Consider the following 11,524-nt stretch of genomic DNA (forward strand, 5'->3'; position numbering starts at 1 on the left):
TGTTATAGAGAGAAGCATTAATAAATAATTCCATTATGTACGTTGACGTTACTTCTATTTTGTGAAGATAGAGAGTCTTGTTTTTGAGAGAACTGTCTTATCCCACTTGTTTTTCTTAGATTTCAAAGAAAGAAAAAAGAGGCATTCATATGCCAAGGAAGAACCAACCTCTCGCATTTTCTCATTGGGGGCATTTGTATATCTCCTTTATTGAACTATCTCACCTTCGTTTCCTGCATCTTTGTCTTTTGTTGAGGTCAAAAATATCTTACTCGGAATATCTTTTTTCCTAATCTTATTTCTCTCGATATGTCATACATTCAATTTAACATCCTTATCTTCACAACTTTCATCTTCTAAACATGGAAGTTCTTGACCAGCCAACACTCCGCTTCATACAACATAAGCCAATCTAACCACCACTCTGTAATATTTGTCTTTAAATCTTTTTTATCACATGAAATTCCGAATGCGGATTTCGATTTCATCCATCCTACACATGTAATGTCTCTAAGAATTGCGATGAGTAGTCTTGAATTTGAATTACAAAAATGAAAAAAATATCCAAATAAACACAAATCAAAATAAAAAGAAAATTGTTTCACGTCTAAATTATGGTTCGAATTTGAGTTTTGAGAATGATGACAAAAATAAAACAAAATAGAAGTTCAATATTGACATGAGCCAAATGTAAGGAGAAAAAAGAGAACAAAAAGAGGAACGGTTTCGTCTTCTTCACCACTCTTTCAGTGCTTCAACTCCCATTTTCAAGTTTTCTGCAAAGCCAAAACCTCTCAAATTTCCCTTTTTAAGAATCTCACCATTTTCCCATTTGCAAAATTCTCTAAAAATTCATCTCTCCAACGGGATAAACCCTAATTCAACTCTCTATTTTCACAGTGTTTGTACGCAATTATAGCAAAAATCAAGCACATATACAGACGGAAATGATACATGGTTATGGTCATGATGCATCAGCATCAGCATCATCACTCCACTGCTCCCTCAACTCACCCAATCAATCCTCCTCCACCTTCTTCAGCTTCCGTTCTTAGATCCCCCAACACATCTACTTCAAATACCCAGCAATTTCCTTCAATTGGGTCGCCTTCTGTGGAACATGGGTTGCCGTTAGCACGGGTTAAGCTCTCCGATATTGTACCTTATGATGGAGCTCCGGTTGGGCCTTATTTGCGGGCTGTGGAAGCGCTTTCAGGATCACTTATGCGGCATAACGCTGCGGTGATTGAGCTCGGTGGTGAAGGTACGGCGGTGTTACGGTGTGGGTTAGAGTCGGTTAGGTACTTTTTTAAGACGAGGGCGGTTGCTCAGAATGGTGGGGGTGGCGTTGGTGGGGCTGCTTTGGGCAAGAGTGGTCGTGGGGTTTATATATACAGAGCTGGAAGGTAAGGAGTAGAAGCAAAATGTGTTCTTTTTCCCTTTTTTTTTAGCTGTAGAATTTAACTACAATGCATAGTTAATTCCAAACCAAGAAAAAGTGGGTTGCAGCAGGTTGAGAGTTGCTTAAAAATAGTCTAAAAGTTCATTTGATTACAACGTTTGTGTATGTGCATATGCATAGAGAGGAAAGGAGGCTACTTTGGGTTTGAGGCCTAATTGATGGAGTGGTGATTGATTGGTGAACGAATGTAATTGATTGTTGGTCATCAGTACTCCTCACTCCTCAGTATGTTACCTTGATGCATAATGTTTGTTTGTGCTCCAGACTGTAAAAGAAACTTGATCATGCTAGTGTTTTGTTCTGAGAAAGTCCATTCTGACACTTTCTGATACCTTTTTGTGATAAAGCTGAGAAGTCTGATTCTTATAGAGATGTAGGAACAGAAAAAGAGTCTTAAACAATCAGAGTCAGAATATGTGAATGATTAATGGAGTGAGGGAACTTATTTCCATGTCTGGCATTGCTTTCAACAGGGTTAGTTTGCAGAGGTCAGAAAGAGGGATTTGTTTGATGCAAATGACTTAGAAATAGTAAAAAAATTGAAGTCTATTTGCTAAAAAGTTAGTTTTTTCCTTAGTGTACAACAGCTGAACTTGCATTGTGCTTGTCAATAACTATGTTGCTCAGGCTCTTCAAAAATGTCAACAACTACGTCTCGGATTCTCCAAAAGTAGTGTATTTTTGGAGAATTCGACACAGGTGTGGCATCGAAAGTGATGGGGGCCTTTCTTTTTTGTTTTTGTATAGATGGCTCCCTCTGTATGCAATACCAAGCACCATCTTAATGCTTAGTTTTTTCTATTAACCAATTACTAAACAGATTAAAAAAAAAAAACCTCGATTTGAATTTGAATACATTCTTGTTAAGCCTGTCTAGTTTCCTTTGAGTAGTCTCAAACATCTCAAATTTAAGGGTTAGACGCTGTTCCGCATGGGATTAATGATTTGATAATCAGCTTTTATATGCTAGGCCTTTGGAAGACATGGACTCTTCTCCCCCATGCATGACTGAAGTTTTCCGCTGCATGGGAAGGGCAGCTCGTGCTGCTTTATGTGCAATTGCAAGGCATCTTCGATTGCGAAGCGAGTAAGAACTTCTGTCATGGCTGGATCATATCATTCAGATCCTCTTTACGTCTTAAATGCATTCTGACCAAACACATAGTGCTCTGTAGTGTCTTCAATCACTTGCTTGATGATAATCCGCTGCCCGTTAATGAGGCCTCTTCATCTGTTGTTGTTGCAACCTTCTCCAATACCACCTCTCAAAATGGGAAAGGAGCTATTGGAGGAGGGAAGCTAGTTACAAATGGTGAAGTGGAGAAGGGGCTGTTGACACTAGTTTCATCTGATGCTCCTGGTCTTCAGGTATTCCTGTTGATTTCTTTCAGATTTTTCATTTGAGTTTCAGATTGTGCATAGTTTCCAAATAATATGTTACAACTTCTCTCTCTCTCTCTCTCTATCTATCTATCTATCTATGTGTATGTATATATATATATATAAAAAAGCCTCCTTTCTCGATCCTCTGTGCCATCAGTCATTTTCCTTGCTTGTTTCTTTTTTATCCCTAGGTTTGTGATCCCAATGGTCGTTGGTATCTAGCAGATAGTGGCTTGACTCCTGGGGATTTACTATTGCTTACCGGGAAAGCTCTCAGCCATGCTACTGCCGGTCTTCGTCCTGCAGCCATATACCGGGGTTCAGCTGATAATCATGTGGGCACTACTTGTGGTGGAAGGTAGACAGGGCTTGTTGAGCTTTTAAGTGGCTTACAAAATTCAGTTTACTCAAATACTGAGCTGTTCAGCTACATCTTGTAGGACATCACTTGCATTTAGGCTTATACCTCAGAGCAATGCAATACTGGATTGTTCTCCGATTACAGCTGCTGGTCATGTTATTCCTCATAGCTACGTGCCAATATCTGTAAGCCAGTTTATGGATGACCTTTCAGCCGAGGAAGACATGCTTTGTAGCAATACTGATAATGCTTATGTAAGTACTATTTCTTTTCAGATGGTCATATGGTGTTTCTCTTTGCACAGGCAAAAGCCTTTTTCTGCCAAGTTTGAATGCTATGGGGTCTGTTTTGGTTTTGCGCCGAGTAAAAACTTCAATTTAGGTGTGAGTGCCTCATAATCAAATTATGTTCCTTTTTCTCTCAAGTCTTATCAACTCTTTTTACCGATCAGTACAAAAAATAGTTCATTAATATGGCAAAACCAGCACTAAGATGGTGTTAGTCAGTTTCGAAACACCCTATACAATCATTTTCCTCCTGTAATTGAGTAACGCCAATGGAGCTCTGGTCATCGTATGCATCTATTAACTTATACACCAGAGGACTAGAATCTAAGGTACTTGTATTTCAGCTACTGTACCGGTGCACCTCTGCTTCCTTTCTCTCTGTAGAACCCAGCATACCTAAAGAATGATCGTTCAAAACTTTTTCATCCCTTTCCTGATCTTGTAGCCATTCACAATTACTACTATGCTTCAGTCCCAAACAAGTTGAGATCTTCTATGTGAATCCTCACTATTCCATTTATGCTCAATTCATGTATCATCATGCGAAATAAAAGTAAAAGTGAAAATAATTTAATATATGTAAAGAAGTATAAAATAATAATAGAAGTCCTCTAACGGGACTGAAACAAAATAATAATAGAAGTCCTCTAACGGGACTCAAACTTATTCCCAACTAGTAAATATCACCGATTGGAATATTTTTCCTCCATTGTGCCTTATCTTTAGCGAAGTCTGCATTGATTATATGAAATTGTTCCTCCATGTGATTTTAGGTCTATCTCCTCTGATTTTAACACTTTTAGTCAAGCATAGTTTCACAGTTGCAAATAAGTGCATCTATAGGTCGACACAAGACATGACCAACGATCTCAACCTACCTTCTCTCACTTTGTCCTCACTATGTGTTACTTGAACTTTCTGACACATGTGGAAAGTTTTAGTCTTATCTAATTTTGTATGACTGCACATCCATCTTAGCATCCACATCTCTGCAACACTTCTCTTGTGGATATGTTGGACTTTAGCGGTCCAACATTCACTATCATATAGCATTATGGTTTATAATTGTTTTGTAGAACCTACCTTTGACTTTGGTAAGCATCCTTCCATCACATAACACCCTGGTAACATTTCCATTTCGACAATCTGGTTCCGATACTGTTTTGGGGACCTCTTGTATCTCTTACCACTGTTCTCACACTAGTGACGACTCCTTCATACATTTCCCTCATGATATCTATATTATTATTATGAATTCCTTTTTCTCCATCACCACCAAAGGACGTCTCATGGACACTATCATATGCTTTCTCTAGGTCAATGAATACCATATGTGGATTTTTCTTCCTTTCGCAATAAAATTTCATCATTCTTCTTACCAAGAATATAGCCTCCGTTATCTACCAGGCATAAATCCAAATTGGTTCTCTGTTTCTTGTCGTATTCCTAAGTCTACGCTTTTCCATTCTTTCTCGCAAAAGAGTTTTATCTTATGACGCATTAATTTAATGCCACGATAGTTCGCACATCTCGTAACCATTCCATTCCTGAAAAATTTCATTGACAATGCTAGGTGATCCGATACATCCCAAAGAGAAAAGAAACAACTATCTTCAACTTCATTTCAACGAAGCATCTATTGTTAATCATGTTTCATGTTTAATCATCTAACATAAAACATGAGACCTCCTAGGGGGATTTGGTCCCCTACCTCATGTTTTTTTCTCTTTCAACATCTCTCTTGTTGCATGCTGAGCGTGGAGATTCAACTCCCGTACCACAATGTAGTTTTACTTGGACAAATAATTTCCTTGGAATATGGACGTTCTTTGTTTACCTTGAATGATCAATTCCACATGAACTGGAGCATAAATAACTTCATTTGAATGCAGCATGAATAGGCATGTTATTCTAGGAGAAGAGGAGACATCTCATTATAGGTCAAGATCAACATGTGACTCGAGACAATCTTAAAAAAGGAAATATCAATGTGGAATTGTGAACTTGTCCGCTTCTTTACATACTGGACCTGGAATTACCTTCTCTTTTGAACCTTTAGTTGGATATACTCTTCCTTACATAACACGTCTTTTGTAATTGCACAAAAAGTGAAAATTGTTCTTGTGGTGGAAACAAAAACACTTTATGTTAGTATGTCTTTCCTATATTGGTGGTTGATACCACAATAATTGGACCATGGATATTTTGGTCTGAATACAACATAAGCAGACATCTCATTCTTGGTCTGGATCTGCAGGTTGCCCGAGACAATCTAAATAAGGAACCATCACTCAGAAGTGTTCTTTCAGATCCCTTGTCGTAAGTTTTAATTTGTCCAATCGACTTTTCTCCTTCTTTTCTGGTCAAATATAGCAGCATATTTACTTGCAAGGAAAAAAAAAGAGAATATAGCCGCATATTTACTGCATGAGTATATTAAACATCTTATACTTTCTTAGTCTCAAACTTTTAATCTAATAAATTGACATCCCTTACTTCCATTTAAAGCAAGAAGTTTAAGAAATGCTGGCCTAGTTTGACTAAAGGTCTTGCAGAAGTTTTCAAGGTTATATTTTCTTCAAAAATTTCCTAGCAAAATAATGCAGATAACTTTTTCTTTTTAATGAAATGTAGTAAGTTTGGTGATGAACAGTATCAAGAGGGTACCGTTATAGAACAAAAACAGGACTTGTTCCCCACTAAAGACTTAAGAGTCTAACAAGTACATAATCTCTGCTCTTATAAAAAAAACATATCTTTGTCATTCTAATGGTCTAAAGAGTTGGTATAAGGGATTATTATAAAAAAAAAGAGTTGGTATAAGGGATGTTTGAAGGAAAAAATGCTAGGCAACTGTAAAACTAAGAGAGACATAACATTATAGATGGCATATACTTGCAAACAAAACTGCTGGAAAGGTCTAAAGAGTTGGTATGCCCTCTATGCATGGTATTCGTATAAGTAATGTGGTTTTGTTACAGGAGCTATGAGATATTGAACAAACGTGTGCGACTCTTTTGGAACCGAGCTAGCTCTGGTTTCTCATGCTGGAAATATTTACAGAGACTTTTTGCTACCCTCAATCATGTGGAGTTAATAAATAAGTATATAACAAAAGTCTAACTTACATGTGGCTCACACCCCAACCTCCAAAAGAGGAAAAACAATAAGCAGAGAAGTCAACCTCTACCACTGTTAGTTGAGTTGGTTGTGAGTTCCCTCCGATCTGAAAAACGTTGAATATCAATAGAGCCAAAAAGAGGCCTTTGGCTAAATATAAGAAACAATTGAAAGCTGCATCTTGAGCCGTGGAGCTTTATTTTCAAATGCATGTATATCACTTAGATTAGAGCTATTACATGTTGCAAAATGTGCAGAAGTGAGGGGTCTCATAACAGTTGTGAGATTGCAAAAAGCTTTCAGATGATTTGCAGTGCTATTATGCAAATTTTTAGCAGCTTCACGCATTTTGAGGCCGAGTGGAACTTGAGCATTAAAAGCAACTAAAGCATTAAAAGAAACACATCAATTCCCGTGCTGAGACTTAACCAGAATAGAATCAAGAAGTGGATAAAGAATTTGTAACTTGCATCTGTGTTTTCTTATGGAAAGGTAGGAATATATTGTGCTCTTGAAAAGCTATATTTCCTACTCTTCCTTGGCCCCTAAACTAGTTAAATAGTGCATGACAACAGTGTGCTGCAGTACACAGAATGTTGGACTAAGCATATTAGTTTCAACTTCCCTTGTCAAGTGTTAATCTGGAAATTTTTGTTGCCCCCTTATTTGAACTTGATAGTCGTAGTCTCTTGTTTATTTAACCCCCACCCTCCCCACGCCAAGCTTGTATCTCTGTTTTTTTCTAGCTCCATTCATGATTTATATTAGCATATGCATGGCTTATTAGTGTATAGTTTCTTGCATCTGGAAAATATAATTACTTTACTGTTACAATGTGAAACATTGCAGTGGCGCATTCCTTGAAGATGCTATGTTTGTTTCATGCGGACATTCCTTTGGTGGTCTCATGCTGAAAAGGGTTATTGATATGGTAGGAGTTTTTGTCTTCTTCTCTAGCCATTTTTTCTGTTCTCATAAGAATATGAAGATTATAAATTGGTATGAGCTACCACAGACTTTGAGCAAACCATACGTGGGATATTGACGCAACTGCTTCATGGACGAAACAACTCTTGCTTGAACATCATTTTCCTTTTTGGTTTCATGTTGTTGTCTTCATTTCTTGGGTTAGTGATGAATGAGTCAAGAACATAATCACGTTCATCTCATCATGACAGGCAAGATGTACCCTCTGCAATGCTGAAATTGAGCGTGGTTCCTTAATTCCTAACCACGGTTAGCTCCAGTTCATTTATTTTTCTCTCTCTCTCTCTCTCCATTTATTTATACATTTTATACATATCTTCTTCTCCTTCAGACTTTCATTTTTTTTTCTAAAAAAAACTGTTTCCCAATACACTCTAATTAATTCTCTTCTGGTACCTCTTACTCAATTTTCAATGATTTTTCTCATTAATTCTGCCATCTGGTTTACACTATGAATTTCATCTGCAGTGCTGAGAACTGCAGCTGCAGCAGTGAAGCATGAGGATGACCGAAGACTTTTCCACAATGCAGCTCTTAGAAAGCGTCGAAAAGAAGTGGGAGACATTAGGGTAAGCTTTGATTTTCCCCATTTTGCTGCAGACTTGTCTATCCAAACTGCGTAGTAGAGCTCATTGTCTTCAGTTTTCTGGTAAAAGGAACTATCTTAATCTGGTTTTAACTTTTATGCAATGACATGGTTAATATGTCCTAGTCAATTTTTGGATAATTTTCCATCTCAAGCTATGTTGCTCGGATATGGGTGTGGGCACCCAATACGGTAGCAGATATAAAAGTTGGATTTATCATTACCTAAATCGTAGGATTCAGGAATATGGATAGGATTATGGGTGGCTTTTAAGAAAGAACAAAATGTACAACATATGTAAGTATATATTTGACAGCTAATTGAAGTTATCAAATTAAAACTTGTATAATCATCTTTTTTGTGTAATGTTTTTTTATAAGTTATCTCGTATAATAGCAAAGTGCTCTTGGCTATAGAATAGTCAAAGTACCCAAGCTAGTTTGACCGAACCCAGCATGGATCGGACACCCACATCCAAATCGTGTCGGATTGACACTCGATGCAAAAAGGGTTTTGAAGGATTTGTTAGATCTGAACTGCACAGGATTTATATTTGGAAATTACCTAGTGAAAATGATAATGTTGATTATGTACCTTAACATGGTATAATGGTTTATGTTCTTTTCTCATTGTATATTTTTCTTTTGCCAGTGAAGTCAAAACCTTGTTGAAGGACTTCCCTTTGGTAGATTTGGCAGATTGCATAGTTGGTTTTGGGAAAGCAAAGGCTTATCCAGTTTTTGCTATCCTTTCTGGCCTCAGAAAAAGTTTGGATTTAGTGATATCTATGTTCATCCATATTTAGGCTCTGTTTTAGATTAGAGCAAATCACAAATTTCTTGCTTCATTGACCTATAAATGTTTCAAATTTGAAATTATCTTTGTTGAATATACCTGTGAATGATTCTTTGAAAATCCTCATTACTTTAATCCTTCCAGGAAAATGGTGAGCTTCCTTCTGAAAATGGACCCCATAAAGGTGTTCAGTATCCATTCTCAGTGAATGAGAAAGTTCTTATAAGGGTGAGATCTTTGCGCCTGTGCATTCTAAATTCTTGGAATCTATAGAAAAGGATTCACCAAATTACAGTAATGCGAATGCGGAACTGTGCAGGGAAATCGGAGGACACCAGATAAATTTGTTGGAAAGGAAGCTGTAATCACATCACAGTGTCTTAATGGCTGGTTAGTTGCCTGAGCATTTCGTTAATATTTTGCTTATCTACTGCAGTTTGAATGTCAATTTAGATCATTAACATGTATTGCATGGAATATGCTGTGCAGTGAGTGTTTAGCTTAAATTACTGAAATCTTAGTGATACACGCTCAAGACCATCCAATTTAGAGAAGTAACGAATTTGACAGCTCAAAACTTGAGCCATCATTTGATATCAATTGAGTAGGCTTTGGTTCTGCAATGTAGTCGTTTTCTGTGGGTCATTGTAAGTCTATCAATGCCATGTTCATGTCATAGTTTACCACTTAATTTCCATACAGCTATTTTCTCACACAATTTAGTCCAATTCACATCTTTAATAGTAAAAGAAATGGATATACCTCATTTCATGAAGATGTGTGTGTTGGTGTGCAACTGAAATATGTAAGCAACAATTGAAGAAAAGTGAGTCCTGTGTTCAGTTATCCTCTAAAAACTTCAATTAAATTCTGTCACTAGGCGTCTTTAGTCCATTATGAAAAAATGAATCTTTTTTTGTTTAATTATGACGTATGTCATATTCCATTATATTGAAAAGAATCGTATTTCAGTTGCTAGTGATCACGCCTGAGACAATTACACTTCCTGACAAATGTGCCGCGTTAAAAAGTTGCTGGAACATTCTCCTTTACTGACAGTGAAGTGTGGTTCTCCTTGTTTAAGGATCGCTACAATAATCTTCTCAATTTCTCCAGGTATTTGCTTAAGATTATGGACAGTGGTGAGAATGTTCGATTGCAGTACCGCTCTCTGCGTAAGTTCCTTCCTACACAGGAAACAGAGGAGAGATGCCAGTCACAGACAGTTCAGAACAGTAGCTGATTCTGATTAGATGATTTACAACCAATTTCCATGTGGATTATGTTGTAGGACCTAGCTCCCTCTATACTCAAGTTTGAAGATGTAACTTTTTTTCTTGTAACGTAGCGTCTATTACATGTTTGTACTGAGAGGAGGATGGTTCAGAGTCTGTCAAAATCCTTAAGAGCATAGCTCCCTCTATACTCAAGTTTGAAGATGTAACTTCATTTCTTGCAACGTAACGTCTATTACATGTTTGTACTGAGGGACGGATGGTTCAGAGTCTGTCAAAATCCTTAAGAGTTGCTTGTATAAGATTGTAAAGAAACACCACTCCCTAGTGAGATAACTTTGATGATAACAAGATACTCATTTTTCTTGAAAATTCCCTGTATGATGCATCAGCTGTACTTTTCAGTGCCTATCTATGTTTTCATTCATCATTGATTTACTGTGCAAATACGAAAATAGCTGTTCCATTCTTGGAGCATTTCGGATGCTTGAAGGAGCATCCCCCGCTGACATGAAATGATTTAGAAAGATTCTTCTTAATCAATGGTGATCAGCTATGGTATTCAAAGCCCTGCTTCTTTTTCGGTCAAATCCTATTTTATTTTGCAAATTGACGAGTTCTTAACTTTAATCAATGAATTTGATAATGAACCAAAATCGAGTTTTGATTTGAAAGACCTTTCTTTATTTTCAGACCACTAACAGGGAAGAGCGAATTCAGCAAAAAGAACGAGTGTGAGGATTCGTCATTCATAGGACAGTACAACAGCTTGAGAAGAACAAACTACATATCTACTATCCATTGTTGATCATGTGGGATTTAGGAAGTTTGTATCTAGTCTCCAACCTTTATTCAAAATGGTGTCAAGGAAGTTTGTATTTAATCTCCAACATATTTCCTATACCAAAAAGTTAAAGAGCATGACTGTCCAACTCGTTGGAATTCAACATTTCTAATGTTGAGAATAACAATAGAATACAAAGAGGTATTTCAGAACTGATGGCAGCGGCAATGTTGTTAAAATTTAAGAAATGTTGGGATGATATGCATATATTCATGGGAGTAGCTGTTATTTTCGATCCGAGATATAAAATGAAATTAGTGAAATTATATCTTCCACTAATTTATGGTGAAGACGCTTCAACTAAAATTCAAAATGTGAGAACTCATTGTTATGATCTATTTCAAGAGTACAAGAGTAGAATATTTGCTCCACATGAGTTTGTTGAAGCATCTAGTTCAAATGAAGCCATGGTCTTTCGGAGGGTGATCGACTATCAAGCCTCGATAGATTTGTTGCTTCGAGTA

The 11,524-nt window shown here is 37.0% G+C and overlaps 2 protein-coding genes across 2 annotated transcripts in view; one reads left to right on the forward strand and one right to left on the reverse strand.

Moving 5' to 3' along the window:
• The window catches only part of LOC125854993 (NAC domain-containing protein 2-like), a 100,104-nt gene extending 90,427 nt beyond the window's left edge, over positions 1-9,677 (reverse strand). Inside the window, exon 1 of the mRNA XM_049534622.1 lies at positions 9,666-9,677. The gene's annotated coding sequence lies outside the window, so the exon portion shown is untranslated. The remainder of the gene's footprint in view (positions 1-9,665) is intronic.
• Positions 706-10,586, forward strand: LOC125854981 (uncharacterized). The gene is made up of 12 exons (XM_049534610.1): positions 706-1,406; positions 2,433-2,549; positions 2,638-2,830; positions 3,037-3,203; positions 3,286-3,460; positions 5,751-5,812; positions 7,463-7,544; positions 7,792-7,849; positions 8,069-8,169; positions 9,126-9,209; positions 9,301-9,371; positions 10,098-10,586. The coding sequence occupies exons 1-12, from the start codon at positions 955-957 to the stop codon at positions 10,222-10,224; spliced, it is 1,689 nt and encodes a 562-aa protein (XP_049390567.1). The 5' UTR covers positions 706-954; the 3' UTR covers positions 10,225-10,586.
• Positions 10,587-11,524: the final 938 nt, after the last annotated feature.

The sequence above is a fragment of the Solanum stenotomum genome, chromosome 2, assembly GCF_019186545.1.
Source record: "Solanum stenotomum isolate F172 chromosome 2, ASM1918654v1, whole genome shotgun sequence".
In the NCBI taxonomy this organism is placed as follows: Eukaryota; Viridiplantae; Streptophyta; class Magnoliopsida; order Solanales; family Solanaceae; genus Solanum; species Solanum stenotomum.

Coding starts and splice junctions, on each gene's coding strand:
- LOC125854981 (XM_049534610.1), top strand. CDS start 955: ATGGTTATGGTCATGATGCATCAGCATCAGCATCATCACTCCACTGCT. Junction 7,545..7,791: donor TGAAAAGGGTTATTGATATG/GTAGGAGTTTTT, acceptor TCATCATGACAG/GCAAGATGTACCCTCTGCAA. Junction 9,372..10,097: donor TCACAGTGTCTTAATGGCTG/GTTAGTTGCCTG, acceptor CAATTTCTCCAG/GTATTTGCTTAAGATTATGG.